General features: G+C 32.6%; 2 protein-coding genes across 2 annotated transcripts in view; one reads left to right on the forward strand and one right to left on the reverse strand.

Moving 5' to 3' along the window:
* The window catches only part of LOC148624022 (uncharacterized), a 38,161-nt gene extending 27,524 nt beyond the window's left edge, over window positions 1-10,637 (forward strand). The window contains exon 8 of the mRNA XM_088566436.1: window positions 10,473-10,637. Coding sequence (XP_088422562.1) covers window positions 10,473-10,615 — 143 coding nt within the window. The 3' untranslated portion in view covers window positions 10,616-10,637. The remainder of the gene's footprint in view (window positions 1-10,472) is intronic.
* Window positions 10,638-16,038: 5,401 nt separating this feature from the next.
* Window positions 16,039-23,798, reverse strand: LOC148624023 (sodium-dependent phosphate transport protein 2B-like). The gene is made up of 9 exons (XM_088566432.1): window positions 23,647-23,798; window positions 22,779-22,838; window positions 20,683-20,761; window positions 20,293-20,421; window positions 19,862-20,005; window positions 19,442-19,633; window positions 18,119-18,234; window positions 17,509-17,686; window positions 16,039-17,284 (listed from the first exon to the last, which is right to left on the reverse strand). The coding sequence occupies exons 1-9, from the start codon at window positions 23,671-23,673 to the stop codon at window positions 16,386-16,388; spliced, it is 1,824 nt and encodes a 607-aa protein (XP_088422558.1). The 5' UTR covers window positions 23,674-23,798; the 3' UTR covers window positions 16,039-16,385.
* Window positions 23,799-24,497: the final 699 nt, after the last annotated feature.

Genomic DNA, 24,497 nt, shown 5'->3' on the forward strand with positions numbered 1-24,497 from the left:
TTTTTGGAGGTTTTTGTCCCACCCCTTTTGGAAGGCGGGGGCAAAAAGGAGGAAAATATGTGTTATCAGTAGAATTGATAGAAAAAGCTTATTGTATTATCTGATTTTTAGCTCACCTGGGCAAAGGCCATTTGAGCTATTGCCATTACTTGGCAGCATCAGTAGTGTCCGTTGTTGTTGCATCTGTCGTCATTAACAATTTTTCAAAACTCTTCTCCTCTGACACTACTTGACCAGTTAGAACTAAACTTGGTGTGAATGTTCCTTGAGGTATCCTGCATAGGACTGTGGTGGGGATTTATTATCTGTTGAAAAATTTGGTCGATGTTACCAAAAATAGAACATAGGGGTTAGACAGTAGTTTTTCGCATATATATCCAAAACGTTAAGGTTTATCCAAATTCTTTCAATTGCTGAAATGATCCTCATTATAAGGCCAACATCTTTTTGAGTCAAAATTGTTGCACAACTCCTTGTTAAATTTATTGCCCTTGAGAGGTTAAATTTAACAAGGTGAGCGATTTAGATTCCTGGGAGCCTCTTGTTGGTCCATTTTATTAGATTCGTTGTAAAAATTCCTGCCTGCTCATTTTTCATTTAGTTTTCAGATATCTCTTACTGTTTTCAAGTTATAAGAGGTCAAAGGGGCAACACCCCCAAAAAATTAACTTTTTTTTTAGTTTGATTTCTTAATTTTCAATCAATTTTCTATTTTTTTTTCTATATTGTATCCAAACCAGTTGTTGTGTCCACATTGAACAACAAGTCCTTATGCTTAAATGTGGGAAAAAATGATATTATGCCCACACTTATCCCAACTGTTCAGGGTTCAACAATTATGGTCATATCATGCTGTGCTTCTCAAAGCTCTTTATTTATCAATATAGTATATACAGCTGATATTACTCACAAGTCTGTTTTTCTGTTAGAAAGATATAGATGTTTTGTAAATCCAGTGTCATATCCTCTTTCTTGTATACCTTAGCTTGATATCAAAACATAATATGACCACAAATAGGTCACCAGACTTTTTTTTGTTTTGTTTGTAATATTACCATTTATTAATTTTCAAAGAATATTGCATTGTTCAAAAATCAACATCTTGTATTTTTTTCTTACCTGCAATGAAAGTTTTGGAAGGTGAAACTACGGTATTGTTTTTCTAACTTGGCATTCAGGTTAAGATTTTAATGTTCAGTTTTCTTATTATATCAGTTTAATAAAGGCTTGGTCAATCCTATTTGGTGTGTAGTGGCTTTGACATTACTACATCACAGTTCCATTTCTGTATCATACATTTCCCCACAGTTATGGTCTATTGTCATATTAAAATATCTTTTTCAAGTTTTTATGTTATTCTTTTTTCTAAACAGGTCAATTTAACATGAATTACTCATGAATTCTTGATCAATGGTTTTAGTGTGTATAGTTGCATTAGCATCACTTCATTACACTTCCATATCTGTTTCGTGCATATGCCTGAGCAGTCACTATCAAATATTGAATGACATTACCAGGGGGGAACATATCTCTGGGATAACAGGTCATTATAACCAAAGCGTATTAAGACTAAACATTGAAAATATTTGGTTTTTATGGATTTGAAGAGTTATGATAATTGGTCATCAATTTAGAGGAATCAAATTTGTTGTCATGTACTTAAAAGGAGTCAAAACTTTTAAATCCTCAGTTTATTAAGTGGACGTTTTATGTTCACTTTTCATGTTTAATTTTATAAACCCAGGTTTGACATAATTATCAAGAAGCAAAGGTGAATTAACTGTCAATTGATTTGTCCTGACAATTGTGGACATGGATTAAGAATATTAACACAAATGTTCATGTCACTTCATACAGCATAGTTGTAACTGATACCTTGGATATTTTGGACCATGTAAGGGGTTAAATCTTCGTGGTTGATTCAGATACCAGAATTGAGTATGGAAGACTTTACATCTGAATGGTGATAATATAAAACCTGAGCTAGACACTCAAAGTTTTAAATATTTTTAAGTTAGACATATAAAAAAAGCACCTAGAATTTTATCTTAGTGTGAAAATAGACCTGTGTGTGAGCTTAATGAGCTTAATTTTGCAGCATTTTAAACACTTACATAGAATGGTCATCTTGACTCGTATGTATCTACATATTAGGGCAAATAATTTTTAAAGTATTTTAAAATTCTTGTAGTTATTTGGTAATTTTAATTTAAAAACTGTAAAGAAGTCAACCTTTAATACTTTGTATCAGTTAAAACACAAGCTTTAATGGTTTGGTTATTACTCACCATTCAGGAACAGTGGGTCAGTTTACACAAATTCAAGGCATGTGTAACATTTCTGTTGACTAAATATACATGCAAAAAAATATCAAAATTAAGCTGCACTCTGCTCAGAATTTTTATACTCCTACTTTGCATTGTGGGGTATAAAGTGATGGAGGTGTTGATCCTTCCATCCTGTAAAGTGATGGAGGTGTTGATCTTTCCATCCTATAAAGTGATGGAGGTTTTGATCCTTCCATCCTATAAAATGATAGGGGTGTGGATCCTTCCATCCTATAAAGTGATAGGGGTGTTGATCCTCTCATCCTATAAAGTGATAGGGGTGTCAATCCTTCCATTCCATAAAGTGACAGAGGTGTTGATCCTCCCACCCTACAAATTGATGGAGGTGTTGATCCTTTCATCCTATAAAGTGATGGAGGTACTGATCGTCCCATCCTATAAATTGATGGAGGTGTTGATCCTTCCATCCTATAAAGTGATGGAGATACTGATCCTCCCATCCTATAAGGTGATGGAGGTGTTGATCCTTCCATCCTTCCATCTGTACTTCCTTCCTTTCTTCTGTATTTTCTTCCATTACACAGAGGGGACCCATCTCTTATCTTTACTCCTCCTACACCACTGAATGGAATTTGATGAAACCATCAGAAAATATAAAATACATATTCCCATTGTGCTTCTCGTATTTTAGATTTTTTTCCAAATCAATATGGGTGTTTCACATAGCAAAACATGGACTTTGTCATTTATAAAAATTGGATCATAGGGGGACCCATCCCTTATCATTTATTCCCCTTACATCACTGATGGAATTTTATGAAACTTTTACAGAATCTTTTTACTTTATTACTTATTACCATTGTGAACCTTTTTTTAGAATTTGAATCAAATCAATTTGGAGGTCAAAAGGTGTATTTTATCAATTGGGGACTGGGGTATCATTAAGAAATAGGCTATCATGAATTTTGACCATTTATTAGTATTTTGAACATTCACAGTTTTAAAAGCATTAAATTTTCTTGAATCGTTTCCTAGAACAAAATATAACACTTTTAAATGAATTAACTTCTAATTTGGGATTCACTCCAAGTTTTTTATATGACCACAAAAATTGTGGTCATATTATGTCATGATGCTGTCATCGTTGTTGTCATTGTCTTTGTCATTGTTGTTAACTTTCTTGTTTCTGTTCGATAAATTTAGTTATAGTGAACCAAATGTATCATTTTTGGAAGACAGAATTTTACTGTATTTTAAGATTTTTTCATCTGATTTTAATGAATTGTTTTGGTGCATTGTATGTCTCTACAAGGGGTTTATGATAAATGCTTGCAAAACTACTTTATTATTAACTGTTTTTGAGATAATGGAGTACAAAGCACCATGAAAGCAGAACTTTTTACTTCTACTTGTATTCATGAAAACTGAAGGAAATATTTATATTGATGTAAGCTCCCTTTTAATTTTTGTTTTTCAGAATGTGTGATTTTGGACTTCAATCATAAAAGGGGTGATTTTCCAATTTCATATAACAACATAAAACTTCAACCAGTTCTCTGAAAATTTTTGGAAATGATTTATTAAACAACAAGACAAATTTGTGGTTGTATGTTGTCCAGTGTCTGACATTTGGTTGCAGATCAAAACTTGAGCATAAATGTATGGATCTCTTTTTAATTGTACAAGTAAACATGCCACAACAGGAAGGCTAGGATTGATTTTTTAGGGTTGTTACTTGAACCAAAAAAGGAATGAGGGTCCAAAAAGAGACCAAAATGAGCATTTCCCTGATGTCCAGACCATAACTTAAGTAAATGAGAATAGATCTCTTTCAGATTGTGCTTGAAGGTGCCATCCCACAAAAGGTAGGCTTGGATTGTGGTTGTTTTGACTTGAAATATTAAGGAGTATTTACCTGATGTCTGGACAATAATCGGAATAAATGGACCTCATTGAAAGGTGTCATGCCACAAAAGCAAGACTGAGATTTATTTTAGGGGTTCTCACTTGAACTGTTTAGGAATTAAGGACCAACAAAACAGGACCAAAAACAACGATTTTCTGATTGCTGTATTATAACTGGAGTACAAGTGTACCAGAAGTATTTCTTTGAAATTGTACCACAAGGTGTCATACTACAACAGAAAGGCAACAATTAATTTTGTGGGTTATTGACTGTAACTTTACAGGAATTATGAGCCAAAAAGCGACTACTTCAATTCTTATCCTGTGTCAAACATTTTTTTTTTAATTTCAAAATTCAGTCCTGTATCAAACTTGAATGGTGTACCTATACTAGCTCCAACTGCTCAGGATTGTACATCTGTGTAGGACAAGAATTTTGTTAAGAATAGACTTTGTTTTAGTGAATCAAAAATTTGAATCAGTTAAAAAGATTATATTAGATGAAAATAAAGAGGAAAGAGATCTTAAATCTGATTAAACCATGATCACTCATCTTCCTTAAGACACAGTGAGACACCTAGATACAGACCATTCCTTAGTTTGAATATATGTTGTTTTTTTTTTCACTTATGTTCCACATATGTTTTATATTTAGGTTAGTTGATGTATGAAGAGAATTTAATACTGTGTTTCAGTCATAAGTTTTTATTGGGTTAGAAAGGTGGAAATTTTTCCTTTCATTTTTTTACTGGTTTTTTCTATTTGAAATCATTTTTACTATTTTAATGTTCCACACTTCAATGCATCAGTGCTAACCTTCGAAAATTCTAAAGCAGGCTTTGCCTTCTCAAAATTTTCTAAAAGCAGGAGATTTCCAGATTCACAATGAGTTTCATGTTTACCAACCTCCGCTTATTTTACCTTAAATCCAAATTAACTTCAACAATTTCTCATGACATCCCCTGCCCTGCAATGTTTCAATGTTATATAATGATAGTAATAGTAACAGGTTTCAAAATTAATTTGTTTTGATAAGAATTGAAGTAATTTATTATGATTTTATGCCAAAAGTTTAAATAAGACTGAAGAAATTTCCTCTTTTATACAGGCATGTAAGTGGAAGATTGTAGATTTTTTTAATGAAATTTCGGGAGGCTTCTGCTGGTAGTCAGAGACTTAGCACCAATGTTTCAATGGCATTAGTAACACATTTATATTGGTGTGTATTGATACTATTGATGGACACAAAATTCACATTAATTAATGCTCAACTTAAATTTGATAGATATACCATTGATAAGTATATTCTGTCTGTCCCTTGCTGTGAAGTACATAATACCAAAATAAACATAGAAAGTGATTTCTGGTATAAATTATTTTGAAGCAATATTTATTTAGAAATATTTATTTAGAATTGCACATAACAAAATATTACCATTGATGGGGGTTTGGTAACTTTGTTAAATGCGAAGTCTGTCATGTGAGAGGAACTGATAAGCAAATAAAGTTGTTAAATTCCATCATTCTTCTTTGTGCCAAGTGTGACCTAAATGAATAGACCTTTTGAATGCAAACTCAATTTTATTTGTTTGTAATAGTTACACATCCAACTTGGAACATAAATGTCTTTGTAGAAAATTGTCAAGTCTTTAGATACTAACTCTTTGTAGTACTATATGTGTAGGGCTTTAAAATTATTTGTCTATTTCTCAAGTTATAATTTGTATTCAGTATTGAATGTTATGCAGATGATTAAGTGTTATCAGGCCAAGTTGACCTTAATCATTCAATATCCAATATGATGGCATATTATTATGGGGATGTTGTTGTCTCCATCTTAAGACATTTTGTTCACATACAATAACTTATAGATACAATACAATACAATAGATCTTCATAACATTGTATCACAAGGCTTTATATAGTTGATTTTGCAGGTTACGTGAAAAAAAAGGGGGAGAGGTGATGTAAGGGATAATGATCTTAAGAGATCAAAAACAAGCATTGCATAAACTGTGTGTAGATTGCTTATTTATTGACCAATTTCAATAATGTATAACTATACCTCCTTTAAACAAAGTATGGGTTATTTTTTAATTATCCTGTCTGTCTGCCTGTCTGTTCATTTCTTCATAGAACTTAAATCTAAATCTTACAAAACTGCACAATAAAAATTTGATGAATTAGGCATCCTAAGTAAATATGTATGAACAAGATAATGTCAGGTCAGAAGAGATGATCAGAATACACATGATTTGAATCCACTTGAGGAGTAGGAATATTCTGTTTGTAACCTTGCTCACAGATTTCCAGATTATTGTCATAGTTTCTTGGAGTTTTTATACCTGGAATTCTCTATTCTTTCAGTCAATTTTGGATGATGGTTTGTACAAAGATTATGCAACATGTGTTAATAATGCCTGAATAAGAAGAAAACCTTTAAGGATATTGAAATCCAAGTGAAGCCCGGGTATTCTTTTCATTAGCTTGCGGATAATATTTCTGATTCGAAATGCTGATATAACAACTTTGCAGATGTTCTCTTCATTGCATGTCACCTGTACAAGAGAAGGGTTATTTCACAGAGAAAAGCTTCACACTAAAAAATATAAAGTGCTTTCTCTTAGATTTTGGCAGACGAAAATTTCATCTTTAGTCAAAAAGACTTATGAAAATGCTTATCTCTAAAATTGCTTTCTATCACAGTAGTTTTTTATAGAGTTAGTCAAGATAATAAAACCTTCACCAAATGTTGTCACATGTCTATCAAAACAGTAATGCTGTAGCCTGAGCTAGTGAAATGATTTGTACTTTTCTTGTTTTGGTCTAGTTGCTATACAGTCCTCTAATATTCAGGCTAGTTGAATCCTATACAGTCCTTTAATATTCAGGCTAATCGAATCCTATACAGTCCTCCATTATTCAGGCTAGTTGCTATACAGTCCTCTATTATTCAGGCTAGTTGAATCCTATACAGCCCTCTATTATTCAGGCTAGTTGCTATACAGTCCTCCAATATTCAGGCTAGTTGAATCCTATACAGTCCTCTAATATTCAGGCTAATCGAATCCTATACAGTCCTCTATTATTCAGGCTAGTTGCTATACAGTCCTCTATTATTCAGGCTAGTTGAATCCTATGCAGTCCTCTATTATTCAGGCTAGTTGAATCCTATACAGTCCTCTATTATTCAGGCTAGTTGTTGAGAATTCTGAAGGAAAGAACTGTATATTTCAAGGGTATGTGAGAATATCATTGTCAATTTTTACAAGGTGCATCTTGAACAAGAGATGGCCTCTTAGACAAAACTTATATTTTGAAAGTCTTGAGAAGAACGTGTTGCAAAAAGGTCAAAGTCCATTATTTGAAAGTGTGTTGTAAATAATCCAACACTCATAAAAACTAGTCTAAAGTGTTCATCCTCCAAGACAAATTTGCATAAAATTTTATTCTTAACATTAGATAAAGCTAAGAGATGGCTAGCGTTTAAGAAAAACTATAACTTGTATGATCATTTCCATCAAATCTTGCTAAATCTAACCATGTATTTAGATTTTTATACGATCCAAAAAAAAAACCATAATGCCGTCATTGATGCCAGGCAGAGGCAGCATCCAAATAATAACTTGAGTATTCGAAGAAAGATCTTAATGAATGAAATTTTACCACAAGGTGCTGTTACACAAAAGGAAGGCTTGGATATATTTTGGAGGTTCTGACAGAATATGAAGGCGCCACCTTAATTCTTATCCTGTGTCAAATGAATGGTGTATCCATACTTGTCCAATTTATTCTGTGGTTGTACAGTGCTATGTCCTACAAAGCATTTTATTAAATTGGGCCGATGTTTTCAAATTGGTCAATGTGTCCTAAATAAATTTTGCTTGAATTCAAGAAAAAATAAATTCTTGAGTTTATAAGAATTGCTTACTCTAACCATTATGTGTAAATGCTTTATTTCCATTTGTATAGTTCTATGACTACAAGAAACATATGATGTATTACAATCCACATTGTACAAGTTAAATGATGTTTCCACAATTACCACAACTTTTTAGAGGTCAACCTCTACACTGAATTTACTTGTATCAAACTTTTCATCATCTCATGGAGATGTTGCACCATAGAACTGATGAGATCATAATTAGGTACATCTTAAATTTATAAGGTATTTAGTTCTGAACTATAACAAGTTTAATTTTTGTTATATATTCTATAATGGCACTTTTATGTCACTTTTAATTTCATGATTGACATATTCATATTTTCAGTCTTTTTCTGTGGTTTTAGTCCCTTTCCTGCTTACAGAAAGGCATTATTACAATTTACTTATTTCTTGACCACTCTTAATAGTACCGGTATTTGAATTAAAAGACTCGATTATTGGTGTTCTTTGATATTTCTGTGTTTTTAGAAATTAGATTTCTGGGTCTGTTTTCAAATTGAACCAAATTCAAAGTCTGATTTTAATCAAGATAGGAATTATTGTGGTTCTGAATTTAACCATTTGTTCCTATTTTTTATTTGGTGTCATGTTTTAAATGGGTCTATATGAATGTCCAAAGGTTAAAAAATAAATATGTTTTAAGTTCAAGAAACATTTATTATTGGGTTTCTAAAGTTGGAGTTATTGCCCTTGAAAGGCAAAAAATAATGTTATTAGCAGTTTTCAGCCAATATCTTGAAAACTATAATAGACAGAACAAAACTTTCAATTAATGAAATGATCCATATGATAAGTCCTTCTAAAGTCTTCTTTGAGTCAAAATTGTTGGTCAACCCTTTATTAGAGTTATTGCCCTGGAAAGGAAAATATTTAACCACATGAGCAATTCAGGCTCCTTGGAGCCTCTTGTTGTTTTGTTTCTGTGATTGATTTACATTCTCTACACAATGAACCACCATTTCAAATATGTTTTTTATTCGTCAAATATTTATCTGAAATAAATAGTTCATAACCACATTAAAATGTTACTATTATGCTATCAATGTCAAGTCACCATGACCTGGTATAAAGTCACTGACAATATCTTTTTTTTTAATTTCCATTCTATTTACTTCAACATGTTTTGTTATAGATGAATGCAGGATTTTAGTTCATAAAATATTTTTTTGTAAATGAACTCAAACAGTGTTCTGCACTAGTAAGTTTATAGGGATGGTAACACCAAAGTACTTGCACTGTTGGTTTTATAGAAATTATTTAAGAACATATTACAGCATTCAGTACTCCTTACAGCATAATGAACTCACTACAATTAAAAATGGTAGGCTGGGTGGTTTATTCAGTTGCACTACAGTTACAGGTGGTAGACAGGGTTCAAAATGGAACCAAAATGTGTTAATTTTGCCAAAATGGCTAAAATTACTCCACTTCATTATATTCTATACAGGAGATTTTGGCCACATGGGATGACAATTTGAATTCCATCCATGAAAGCTTATTGTATCAAGACAATTTTTGACCATATAATTTAGTTTATCCAAACTTGTGACTAATATGTCCAGACCAAAAAACTACAAACAAACCTCAAACTTTCGTAAGAAATTGTTAGATATTGCTTAAAACAGTACTTTGTGACGTCATTTTGACATGTAACCGCTCATAAATCTTGTTTTGTTCTGGTTAAGTCATATTTATAACACAAAAATATGACGTGAAGTCTTCCCAGTTTGTAGCTCAAGTTTTCACTAATTAACAGGACCAGAAACTTGTATAATATGATGCATCCCTTAGTCAGATTTGACTAAAATTAGAGTTGCATGTCTACCATATGAACATAGACGAAGTTTGAATGATGAATTCTGTTGCACCTACAGATTTAAAGTTTATTTTGTTCGTTGCATATTTTGCTGAAAGTAGCTAAGCTTGACATTGCTAAATTTGTTGAATTTGCCAAAAATAGCACACTAATGAGCAAATTATTCTCATAAGAGCTTAATTAACATGTATAAAGATGGTTTTTAAAAGATTATGACAAATTATTATAGAAGTTTACGAGTAACCCTATTACTTGGCTAGATATTTATTCATGGTGACAAGTGTATTCTCCTGGTTTCCAGGTGAGCGATATATAGGCTCGGAAGAATTTCATGTTTTGCAATAAAGCTTTTGAATCATTTCTAAATTATGTATATACTGGTAGTATAAAAGTTGCATAACATTTAAGCTTAAGGATGACAATCTCCTTCCCAACACTGATATTTGTAGACAACAATACATGTTCCTCATTCTTTGTATTGCTATATCTATTCAAAGCATTTTTGTTAACATTTCAGGTTTTGTCATATACCCTGGGAAGGTGCTAAATGCTGATTGCTTTAGAATAGGAAATATTGGACATTTGTTCCCTGAAGATATGAAAGGCTTATTGTTTGCCATCAGAATTGTTCTACAAGAAATGAATATAAAATTGAAATAAATAAAATGTGTATAAAATTTTATTTTGTCTTTTTGTTATTAATCCAGAAGTTGATTAATTTTATGTACAAGTAATTACTCCTACTATTTTCTCGAAAATAGCAAGAACTTGTACAAGGGGTTAGATTCAATTCCTTGCTTGAATTTTACTTTTCTACACTTTTAATAGAAGGAACTAACAAAAAAAGTATCTGTGGGAAGAGCAGTCGCATATAAAAAGGATGGTCATTTCATGGACCCTTAAGAATGAAGCACACTGATCTGAAGGAGTTTGAATGTTTGATTTGTCTTGTTTCAAGATAAAAGGTCATACAATTAATCAGTATACTTATTGGTTTCTTTCCATAAAATTTACATGAGAATCAACTAAGTGACCTAGCCGAATACAAGTTTACATGAAAGGCACTAATGAATATTCAGATTTTAATATCTTAGTCTGCAGGCAAAACAGCAGGTTTTTAATGTGGGCTAGTGTTTAATGAGAATAGAAAAATTCTATGGTTCTAATAAGTAGACAAATTTATCTAGGTTATGTTTCCCCCTAAATTGATTGGTGGAAATTTCACATGTAAATGATGTAACACTTGAAGGAAATTATCTCTTACAAGTACACCTTGTTCATGCTCAACTTTGATACCCTACTAATTGCCTACTTGTACTTTTGGTATTTTCTTCTGGTATAATAATAATATTGGATTTCTTGACATAATATTTTAAAAATAATGTATATTGTTAATAATACTAAGCTTAGTATTCTTATTGCAGTATGGTTTAATTTTAATTTAAAATCAAAGTACTAGGTACTGAATCAATTAATATCGATTATTGAATTTTTAGGCCTGAAAATTCTTCATATTGCAAAATAGGGATAAGATACATGTGAAAGGAAAGAACCAGAATCGAATTCAAGCGCATCTAGCTTGTTGTAAATTTAAAACATACTTTTTTATTTAAGTTCACAATTCTGATTATGAATGACATTTAATTCATCTTCAAAACATCACACAAAAATTCACGTTGCATCGTAGCAGTGTACCAATTTGTGTAATATTCGCGGTTGTTGTCTTGTTTACATGGAACATCTGGAAGAAGGAACACGAAACTATCTGACATCCTGCCTAACTGAACTTCAAACTATAGTTGGCCTTTTCCAGTTTCTAAATTTTCAAGTCGAAATTCAATTTATCGAATACTGTCTTTCAGAGTATTTAAACTTGAGTCACAATGGTAGAAATCAAAGCTGCCTTAAGATACATGTACCTCTCATCTAGCTAAAAGTGTTGCTCAGTTGATAAGCTCACCGTGTGTGCTACAAATTGTCATTTAGACACCTATGTGTCCTGTAAAGACACTTAGTTTCTTGGCACCTAATTCCAGACATTACCGAGGACATAGATTAGAAAGACTTATTGATAATATCACGGGCAAGGGGGGGTGGGGGTGGGGCATATCTCGAACATTGCCTATTAACATCATGGGTATTGACTAAAGGAAATAGAATCACAAGTCTCATGGTGAACAAATTAATCGACATAAACCTAATAGTTTAATTTCAGATGTAATACGGTTTCTGATTGGATAAAAAAATTTCCTTTACTATCTAATAGACCAAATTTTGTAATGACTCTGACCTCATCAAACTTTTTTAATGGTTTACTGGTTAAATTTTGGTATTTAAATTAAACCATAATAAAGAATATTTAATGACACAACACAATCTTATACCTGCCTGTTTAGATAACATTGAACCACCAATTATTTCTTACAGCCATAAAAAAAAATCTAGTAGATATATTTTTTAGTTATACATCAGTGTCATCGGATGTTTTAAGATAGCACTCCTCTATAATAAGACTGTACACTATCCAAATCCAGATATGAGCCCAGTGGTCATGTCATTACTGATGACCTTAGCATTGTCGAAGACCCAGAGGTAATAAACTTTTTTTGAAAAAAGACATAAATATCGTCCTCAAGTTGTACTACAACTAAAATTTCTGTCGTTTTAACTAGTGTTTTCAATAAATTAAAAGAGCTAATTATAAATTATTGTAATAAAGTCTATGAAAAAAATGGTGTTATCTTTTTCAGGAGTGTGAACAACTTACTGGAAGTTTTTGATAAATTACATGCTTTTGATAAACCCGTAGAAAGTGTGGACAGTTATGATTTCTGCACACTTTACAACACACTTATACGTTACCTTATTTAAAAAGAGACGTTCTTATCTCATCAAATGGTGTTTCGATAAAACAGATCATAAATATATTTGCTGTAATAGAAAAGGTCATTATCTCTGACGAACGAGACAAAAATAAAAATAATACTTTTTGGACCTGTGAGGACATAATTAATTCAGTCAGTTTTCGTCATGACATTTATATCTGTTTCGGCGATGAAATGTATCGGCAGCTTGTACGGATTCCGATGGGCACAGATTTTGCTCCCTTAATAGGTCTTTTCCTGTATTGTATTGAATCTCAGTTCATGGCTAAACCATCAAAATCCTTCCAAATCTGATTTAATAGACAAATTTCACAATGCTTATCTTACATTGCTGATATTTTTGCGCTGTGTAACCCTGACATTTTTAAATACACTGCTGACATTTTTACCCTAAGGAACTGACTTAAAATAACTATAATAAGGATATGTTCATTGTTACTCGTTTTTCGTGTTTTTTTTTATCTATAGATAAGGTCGATTTTCGTCTTTTATGAATAGTTTCACATCATTTATTTTAGGGCCTTTTACAGCTTGCTTTATGGTATGGGTTTTGCCAATCATTTAAGACCGTGTGGTGACCTGTAGAAGTTTAATTGTTCGTTTCTTTGTATTGGTGGATGACTGTTTCATTGGCAGTCTATTTTTTTTATATTAGAGTATGATTTCAACAATAAGGTCGGTCTGATAAAGGAACCACTCACTATCCATGCACCTTTAAGTCCCTTGCTCAACTACAGCTTTATTATCCCATATATTCCTAGATACATCTACTTTTGAAGTAAAATAAAAGTTTCTTCGATCATGGATGTATAGTCGGATAGAATGATTATTACAAATATCAATAACATCTTTATTTTAAAACTCTATAGTTAACATGCAAATGTAAAACAATACACATGCATCAACTACGGGACGCCGAATGGGACTTGTTCTTTTTTTTAATTAAAATTAATTTTGTGTACACAAAATTGAATTCCGTCATAACAAAATCATTTTTGTCGTACAAAACTATGTTACACATACTTTTTTATGATCACTTCATTTTGTAACGACGAAATTCATTTTTTTAGACAAAATTCAATTTTGTGTCACAAAAGTCAATTCTGTGTCACAAAAATCAATTTTGTGCCACAAACGTCAATTTTGTATGCAAATTAGTTTACAGAATCCTTTGAATATCTAAATGAATTCTCTCTCATTACCATTTTTGTAAGAAGGCCTCTCATTAGATATAGTAACCGCGGGTCTCGCACATTTCCGATTACTTAGAGCAAGGGAATATCATATGATGGATGCACTGTTCAGCAAAAGAAATACCTTATTATATATTACTTACTTTTACAGAATATCTCAGGGGCGGATTCGGACGGGGGCGTGGCGGGCGTGCGCCCCACCTCCAAAAATTGGCAAAGCATGAGTTGTCAGGGGTAGATTTGGGCGGTTTTAGGTTGAAACTTTAATTTCTCGCTAATTTTACCACAAAAGACAGCTACATTGCACCCACTCTAAAAGAATATTTCAAAGATTTAACCTAAAAAAAATTTAATTGTGCGCCCCTAATTTTAAATCCTGGATCCGCCCCTGTAGCTCATCACCCATATGATATGTCCTTGCTCGAAGTAATCGGAAACCTGCGTCTGCGGGACCCGCGGTTACTATAGCCGAAGAGAAACTTACAAAATAGTGATGAGAAGTTTCATTTGCATATTCAAAGCATTTTGTAAACTAATTTGCATACAAAATTGAATTTTGTGACACAAAATAGATTTTTGTCTCACGAAATTGATTTTTTGTGACTCAAAATTGAGTTATGATATGAAAACTCCATACGCAAGTACTGAAGGGATGTAGCCACAGATGAAAGGAAAGTTGACTATTCGGAATGAAGTCATCGCGTTTGTCGTATTGTTTAGTCAATAGTTTTCCTTTACCATCGATCTCCAAGTGTAGGTCAAGATATGAGGTCGACTTCACAATGTCTGTAGTATCCTTTATCTCGTTCTTTGGGGTAGGTGCAATGTATCAAATTCCCGATACTAAGCTTGTTTAATGATAATACGTCATCCATTAAGAGGAAACTGAGATTAAAGGGTCTAGATAACGATGTTCCGATTTTTGGATCAGATCAGCTATAAAGTCAGTCTCATAAGAGTGAAGGAATTGGTCAGCTAGTAGAGGAGCACAATTTGTTTCCATCGGAATGCCGACCGTTTGTTGAAAAACGCGTCCACCACACTGGACAAATATGTTGCCGATAAAAAAATTCAGCATTTTTAAAACATCTTCTTCGGTATAATTGGAAGATGACCTGGAATTATTTGCACAAAGTATGATGAATCTGTATCAAGAATTACACATTTGTATCTAGTGCACCGTCTTTTTGGAGTATACGATGTGTGGTATTTTTTTCAGTCGGGATTTTAACTGAGTATAAAAAGTGGTAATGTATTCATCGGAAAATGTTTTTTGTTCCATCCTTACTCAGTTATATTTGTTGAAATTGGTTTAGCTTGTTTTATTAGAATGCAGTTCCTTACTCTTAACAACTGTCTATTGTCTTATGTGTTCGAAGAATGGCTCGTATTTAAATTTCACGAATCTATAGATGGACCGTGTAAGATAAAGTCTCTTATTTTAACATTGACTCGTGAACAATATCCTGGGAAATTTGACCCGAGTTCTTAAATTTCCACAAACTCTCTTCAGATTAAATTAATCCGATTGGTTGAAATTTGATTTGAGGGAGATTTTGAGAGAAAAAAATACTTTATTTTTAATGAAACCGGGCGCGAATTGGTTAGCCGACATGTGTTTGTATCATTAATAACAAAAGCAGTGGCCGTTATCATAACTGGTTATAGTGAAGCATAATTGAGTTTTCCACTGATATATGGCCCCGAATTCTTCCTATTTAAGTTATTTTCGTATCCTTTCTTGTTTTGGGGCTAAAGTTTGAATTTGTCATTTATTACTAGCTAAACATTTTGTGCATGTTGTTTATTTATTTTATTATTATTAGTTATTTTTTTTGTTTTTTGTATTCTTGAATTTGTTTTAAAACTTGCTATATTTTTATATAGTGATTAGTAATATGTTTCCAAGCAATAAGGACAGCAACTTTAAAATCAATAGCCTCTCCAGAAAATAAAATGGTTACTCCTTTAAGAATATACAACGTTTGTAAGAAAAACAACGACATTGTAGTTTAATATTTAATGGTAAACAAAATGTTAAAAATCTTTGTATATGAAATGAACAAGTAGATATTCTATAAAAAAAAAACAAAAACAAAAACAAAAAAAGCAATTATACAAATGTATCTGAATGAAACGAAATATTTATCATCGCCATCTCGGTTGTTTTAAGATGAAACTGAAGGAAGCAGTCAACTGTACCCTGTGAACGACAACGGCAAAATCCAATGTTACACACTTGCGTTGCCAGCTACGTCGCCTGCGACTGTCCTGGCTTCTAAATTGCAAATAAAGGAAATGTAGTTGGTATATTTATGACAAACAATTATACAATCGATGTTCTGCTGAATCTCAGAGTTTGGTATTATCCACGGTGTACTTTGTAGTTCCATTTTGTGCGTGCTCATTATATTGCGTTTTGTCATGGTCATCGTCCTCCTCTACACTTTCGCAACATTTGCAACACTCAGTGAAACGCCCACAAATATTAGTATCAATGGGTTTCAATGAACGACAGTAAACGGGAAGAAATTTCCAGTTTTGTAATTTTGCAGGCAAGCATTCTGGATTTTTGTGTTGAATTACTTTCAATATACCAACTAAAAACACTACCACTGCAATGGGCAGGAGGACTGCCAGCGCAACATACCAACCAGCTAGTGACAATCCAAAAACAAATGCAGGCAAAATAAAGAACATTATAAACAAATACACAATGGCAAACCACCTATATTTTGATGTTTCCATGCCCAAAAATTTTGCCATCGGTATTGGAAACCTCATGAAGGGAATGGGGTAGAAAATTAATATTCCGGATAAGTTGAAGAAAAGATGACACATGGATACTTGGAGTGGCAGTATTATGTCATCTGTCGCTAAAGCTGCGAGGATTGAAGTTGTTGTTGTTCCTATGTTGGCTCCAAGAGTCATTGGGTACATTCTTTCAAGACCGATAACACCAACTCCAACCAAAGGTGTCAGAGCAGACGTGAAGATTGAACTTGACTGTACTAGGAAGGTCAACCCTGTACCAACCAGAATAGCAACGTATCCAGTGAGGTACGACCAGCGTCCTGGAAAATCGTAGTTGATGAATTTTTTAATTGCTTTTCGGATATTACCTTTGAGGAGTGAGTTCAGGGTTTTAACTATTCCAAATAAGCAAACACACAACATAATCAGTGAAGCAATCAATACAATAGCGCCAATCTCAGAGTCGTTCAAACCCGAATCTTTAAATGCAAATTCACCTGAAAAGGAAGAAAGACTAGATTTACCATCTCATATCTGAAACCTTACTTTCTAGTTTGTTTTAAATGCTTAGTGGTATTACACTCTGTCAGTTTCTAAACATAAATATTTATAACGCGTCAGTGAAAAATGCAGTAGAATGGGAAGTCAAGAGAACTGAGTAGAAAATGCTTTTGTATTTATTTGTTAAAAGGTAAACAAGAAATCTCAGTATAACACTTACATTTCTTGACACAAATTTTGGTTTTTTCGAGGACAGTAATTGTGGTGTTTTCCGAAGTAGAATTGCTCGCAACTAACTTGGTCACATTTTTATAAACTTCTTCCTTTGCACAACAACTTTTAAGAAGTGTTTTAACGTCTGCTCCTTTGGCTACATCAGTTATCTTTTTAGAATCTAACTACAATATGATAAAATAAGTAATGAGTAAACGAAGTGTAGTAATATTGACTCATGATGCCAATTCCAATGCATTTTCTCTCAAATGTCAGTATTATGTTTTACATTGCTTGGTCATAGAAAATTTTATATCAATATTCATTTTTGTTAAATCATAGACATGTAGATGTTAAAGAAAGATTGCATATCACACAAATATAGTAATGGTATAATAATATTGGTCATATCTATTTGAAAACGTAAAAAACTTACATGCTAAATACTTCCTTAATGGATTCAAGATTGAATAAAGGTAACCAAATTAAAGAATTGGAGTGACATGTCAAATAATACGTGCTGGTAAAGTCAAGAATAAATGGAAAAAAAGTAGCCACGATGTTCCTGACTTTGTACAGGCAGGTGGATAATAAAACTAGTGAATGTCAGAACTTACGATAACAATCAAATTGGTGAATGGTTTGGTGATTTTCTTTAGGTACTCTTGCTTTTCTAAGTCGTGTTCTCTAGGTATGGTATCCACTATGGCTTTGCTCAGACGATACAAATAACCTTTATCAAAATATAATACTATTTACCTATCATATCTCACCTTGACTAAGTCATCAAATAATAAAACATCCCAAGGCAAAGAAAAAAAACATAACTCTTTATCACATATCTAGAACATAAAATTGCTACCGGGTCCTAGAGGTGAAACAATATAATTTGTATACATATACTGTTATTCTCCTTAACGTATTCCTTTTGCATGATAAACAGTCAAATAAATACTTTGATCTCACGGTAATGGTAAAAGGACAATTCGTTTACTTGTGGCACAAATGTACACGTTGTAGCCAATATGAGCAAGAGGACATATGCCCCCACATTTTATGTCTGATAAATTTTACGTCTACTAGGCTAATGCCTGTTGAATTTGTAAGTAGCACAAAGTTTTTTTTTAAATTCCACTCAAATATATATATATAGCCTAGCTGGCCGAGTGGTCTAGGGTGCTGGACTTTGTGCATGCGGTGTTGCCATAGATGTCACAGCAGTACGAGTTCGAGTCCCGCGGAGGAAACGACCAAAATTTTGCATCACAAATTTGACAGTTCTAACATCGTTGGGAATTTTTCAGATGCTGATGTAGAGATGCATGCATCCTCTTCTATCTGCAGGTCCGGGTGTTAAAAGAATAGGCCTGCAGCAGCGCTGAGCTTGTCGTAAAAGGCGACTAAATAGTGCTCAGAAACCTAGCCGGGGGTTAGGCGCTCTGCCCACAGAGCAACTGGGATGTGTGCCCCAGGTGGTGGAATGGGGTACCCCTGGCGTGTTGCATGCTGGGGTTGTCAGGCTATAATACGGAAAACCTGACCGCAAACCATAGTGGTGCACCGTGTTGGGAAAGATGCCACGTTCCTCGCACGTTAAAGAACCCTGCTGTGGTATCCGGTAGGAGTAGGAACCTTTGCGCTCCGCCACAGGAGGCTAAATTGCCCGACCTTACCCATTCCCCCCATTTTCCAGTGGCAATCAAAATTTGTCGACCCTATTATCCTTCTGACCCATCCTTTCTTTTTTTCATTTCATGTTCATTTTATCATCCATTTCATGTTCATTGTCTGAATATAGCTGAAATACTGCTGCTCGGACGTTAAACCCCAACAAACAAACAAACAATCTTCTATGAAAGATGTAATTTGAGACTCGTTTGGTGATATATATTGCACGATAGTTCTTAGAGTTTTTACTAAAATAGTGATGTGTTACACACCTGTTCCAACCTCTATTGGGAGAAGAATAATCACTGTTAACCAATTAAACATGTCATGAACGGTGGCACCAGCAAATGCTCTCCTAAAATCATCCCTGTTCGTGATTTGACCCAAAGAGACGATTGTGTTGGTGACGGAAGTCCCTATGTTAGCCCCCATTACAATTGGGATAGATGTTTTCACATCCAAAACTGAAAGAAAGAATGGAAGAATGTTATTTTAAAATATGGCTGATATTGAGAATTTGTAGAAATTTCAAATAAAATCATTAACACCACGGGTAAAGACCGTTGCGATTAAGTTAAGTTATATTGAACGCTAAGGGAAAAAAAACAATTAAATGACTGTAAAAATCCGTATTACATGTAACCATTGCTTTATTTTTGAAGTCATCAATTACAAATATAAATAATACATACGCCCTCCCCCAACCATTCCCACCACAATTGAGGTTGATGTAGAGGAGCTCTGCACCAGTACTGTAGCCAATACACCAATCATTACCCCTGCCACTGGGTTCTTCAGGATTTCATTCTGCCTAAAAACTTCTCCCGCAGTTTTACCTGTTGTCATATATAATGTTGATATAGGAAGAAAACGTTTATGGGTAATGAGATATTATAAAATGCACTTTATGTTGTTGCCATGGACAAAAAAATTGTTTGTAAAAACTTCAGTATTATATAATCGTTCAAATAATTTTGGTGGAAAGCAGTACTAATATTAAAAAAAAATGACACTTATATACAGGAAGCAGTTCACGGCATATGCACAAGTCACCATAAGGTGTTCAATAATCTAGTTACTACCGGTATACAGAATAAATAAGTCGTATAAGTTCTTGAATTACCTCCAACAAGTTTGAATCCATCACTGAGGAATGTCAATGAACAAATAAAGAAGTATAGAAAGGCCATGAACAAAATCAATCTGATGACAATCCATAGGAATCTTCCCACCTTTCCAACAGAACTCAACTCTGAAAGTAAAAACATATAATAAGATACTACTAACGGCATGCTTCCTGGATACAATGCATTGTTAAAAAAGTTTTAAAGAGATCAGGAGGGAAGGGTATCCTTTAATGTTATGATAAAAGGGTGTCACAAAACACTTATCTCGGTTAGTTACGCTAATAGAAACCCAAAATTTAATTAGATCATTAATCAAAACGGCAATTAGGTGCAGAAGTTCATTTAATTATGACCGAATAAAATATACACAAAGGAATGAAAATTACCACTCCAAGGAGTCTCGGTGTTTTCAATATCTGGCAAAGCCCATGGATCATCTTCTTTTTTGTTCTTAAAGCTTTTGTTCTGTAAATAAAAACAAAACACACGTCCGACTAAATATTTGTTACTCGTACAACGTTAGAGGTTGGATTTCCGTTTCTCCATATCCCAACAATTAGGATGGCACCAAGTCAGAAAATAGCTTGCCAGACAACCTCTAGCATTGATGTAGTAAATATTTGTATACCATATGCAAAATTGAAAAAATTAAGCTAATTCAATTTTGATCTAAATTTTTTTTACACGAATAGACGTGTACGGATTTCTGTCATTCGAAATAAAATGTCGACTTACATTTAGTACGTCATCGTTTTGTAAATTAATAAAAGAGCGTTCCAATATCACCCCGCGAAAAAAAAAGTGCAGAAAACTTTAAATTCACTGAAATTTTCTAAGTCCAAGGGCCATAACTTCCATAAAAATCAATCAACCGTAACCAAAGTCAAACTAATCTGTAACTTCTAGTAAGACTACATACTAACTATAAAATCAATTGGTAAAAGCATTACAAAAAAAGTGCGGAAAGCTGTAAATTCACTGAAATTTTCTAAGTTCAAGGGCCGTAACTTCCGTAAAAGTTGTTCAACTTAAAGTCTAACTTAATCAGTAACTCTTCATAATAAGTACACATACCAAAAACCTATTTGGTAAATTTTACTGTAAAAGCATAACAAAAAAAATGCGGAAAACACGAACGGACGCCCAGCATTTCCATTATTTTTATGATATCTCATTTAATGCACAGGTAAAAGAGATATAATATAAAATATATGAGATATCTTATACAATTTCACGCATGTCAATTTTTTATTAACTTAAAGCACATCATGTTCATCACTGCAAATGATCAGTTCAATATTTTATTTCCGTCTCACCTTGTGTATATACATATCAAAATGTTTACAAATATCACATACATAAAAAATATATGAATATAAAAGGATATACGTATCTAGCAAGATTTATTAGAGACGATGATGCATAATAAATTCACATAAATTCATATTATAGTGCCTAAGAAAGTAGGCTAGTTCTCGACGCCTTTTTTTTTAAAAAAGGTGACAGGTTTTGAAACATAACCTTTAAGTTTTGTCATTGATGAATAAAAATGTTATTTTCCAAATATCTGTAAAATCCATAAAATTTGCATCAGTTTTCATAGAATCAATACATAAAATTTCTATTAAGTTACTAAATGCTGAGCAATGTAAAATAACGTCACATTATATTTGTCTACGGTTCTAATTAATCAGTAGAAAGGCATAAAACCAGGCTACCATTGATAAAGAACAGCATCATGATGATCGGGTCTTATGATATTAAGTTTATATGAGATATCTTGTAAACTTTCTTTTATGACATATCTTATAAAACATATATAGGATATCTAATGAAGTTTTTGAGATTTCTGATAAAAGAAACGTCAAAAAAAGATATCATATACAACATACAAATATTGTATAATGTATATTAGATATCTTATAATGAGATATTTCATAAAATTATGAGACATTTATTAGGAAAACTTAAAAAGATATCTTGTATTTTTGTACGATAAATTATATTCAAAATGAAGATTTAAATTAATGAAAATATATCACTAAAGCTTACAAGAGATCTGTAATACTTTAAAAGATATCTTATAATAAAGTTAGGATATCTTAGGATAAAATATATCAGATATCTTGACAAGGAATAAACTGCGGCGTGTCATAGAAGTTATGAATTATGAATATGTTTCATAAAACATTTTTAGTTGTTGCAAGTAACAAAATATACTTGATCAGCAAAGCAACATGGAGAGAAAAAATAGCAAGTAAAATGTTACCGAGTTCGCTTTTTGCGTTTTAAAAAAGCTTACACGTAGATTTCCCTGTTTAAGTGGTCTGCCATGAACTAAGATGATAGTTTTAGAAATGAAGATCTACGAACCATGACATTTGTCAAAACAATATATCCGGATTATTTTTAAGCTTATTAAGCGGCATAAAACAGCATGGAAGCAGTCGAAGCAGGTGATTATGAATGTGCAAGTAATTACCTGAAGTTCCACAGCGACACTATCAAGAGAGACGTCGTATGCTTTATTGGAGTGTCCTTTCTATAAAAAATAAAAATAAAACCAGTCTATTTGAATATTGAATATTTTGTATTTTATAATATACAGCAACTATAAGGATAAAAACGGCTGCATTTTATTCATTCGATAAGAGTTTTTATACATATGTCACCCTTCTCTCCAGCATTCATGTGTTGTAGTAAACACGTTCTCTGTACCATCGTGAATGTGATGTTATCACTTTTGTTTATTGTACGCCTTGTCAATCAATTTTATGTCTAATGACATTTAGAAAATAAAATAAAAATTAATTTTGTTGTCACATATTTCCCATAGGCGTTCTATCATTTTCTTGCATTACAATGACGTGAATGCATCCTTTTTACATTCTACTTTTTCCTTCAAATCAATAATATTGTGCTTAAAGTAAATCACGTACCATCATACATATCACGATGGAGATTTTTTAATTAGAAGTATAACATGCATTTTTTACTGAAATATTAAGATCAGAGCAAAACGATAGGGAAAAAGAATGACAATCCACAGCTGAAACATTGCTATGTACGTTGGTTCAGTATCTACTGAAAGTTACAATCATTCAAGGTGTTTAATGACAAAAACCTGGCGTTGACCAATGCCAATAACTGATATCTCCCTTAATAACACAGATATTATACATTATATAATAAAATTATAATTTGATTCACGACGTGAGTACTATATGGTTTATATTAAGTATTTATTTTTTTATTTTATAAATTCTTTATTATTATTATTATTATTATTGTTATTATTATTATTATTATTTACCAAATGATGTTAAACAGTACACGTTGAAATACCTTACCTCAGAATAAGGTGGTGGCTGTTCCATCGTGGCGACCTGAATAAAATTTTTCCTTACAGGTGTACAAATATATAAGTGACGGGTGAAAGAGCACTCTCGTCACTTATGACTCAAGGATTGTTCGGGATACTTGTCACACCTGGTCGAATTAAAAAAAAAGCGGCAACTTTAAAGAAAAAAGGTCTTTAAAATTATATGGTTACCATATAGTTTACTACGTTTTAAAATTTATAGGGAGAACAAGAGCAGCACATGCAGACATGGTAAATACCTAATTGGAGTTGCTCTTAATGTACATGTATATATACACTCTAATTACATAATAAAGAGATATGGGGTTTCAACTGTTTCAACGCACAGTCGCAATTACTGCTTAACGAGAGCTAAATACAGATATTCATAAAATACAGAGACAACATACAAATCTTCATTTATTGAGAATTCCTCAAAAACTCTCTGCTACCGAATATTTAAATCAGATTTATATTTTGAAGAATATTACCATTGCTGCCATTTAATATGTTATATATTTTTTTGTAAATTTAGATTCACGTAGTCATGAACTATCTGTTGAAACCACGTGGTTGAAACAGGAAGATGGCAGGGTATAATAAGAAATAACAGGAAATGCAATCTTTGTAATTCTGGTGACATTGGTGACAAATATTTTTTTCCACATATAAAGCTTTACTAAATGATAGAAAGAAATATTTATCAGTATTTTACTATAATAGACCAAGGAGTTAAATATAGACCTAGGACATACAAATTTTACATATTATTTCAATCTAAAAACCTAGTAGTTTTAGAAAATGATGTACATTTATCAAAATAATAAATCTGAAAGAGTT

This window comes from Perna viridis, chromosome 2 (assembly GCF_037379345.1).
Source record: "Perna viridis isolate PV_CMFRI_1.1 ecotype Kerala chromosome 2, ASM3737934v1, whole genome shotgun sequence".
In the NCBI taxonomy this organism is placed as follows: Eukaryota; Metazoa; Mollusca; class Bivalvia; order Mytilida; family Mytilidae; genus Perna; species Perna viridis.

What these genes read in the sequence shown, in the direction of transcription:
- LOC148624023 (XM_088566432.1), bottom strand. Translation starts at nt 23,673, where the DNA reads ATGGAACAGCCACCACCTTATTCTGAG. An exon ending in CCCAATAGAGGTTGGAACAG is followed by an intron (nt 18,235 to 19,441) that starts GTGTGTAACACA and finishes ATTTTGATAAAG; the next exon opens with GTTATTTGTATCGTCTGAGC. An exon ending in CAAAATTTGTGTCAAGAAAT is followed by an intron (nt 17,285 to 17,508) that starts GTAAGTGTTATA and finishes CTTCCTTTTCAG; the next exon opens with GTGAATTTGCATTTAAAGAT.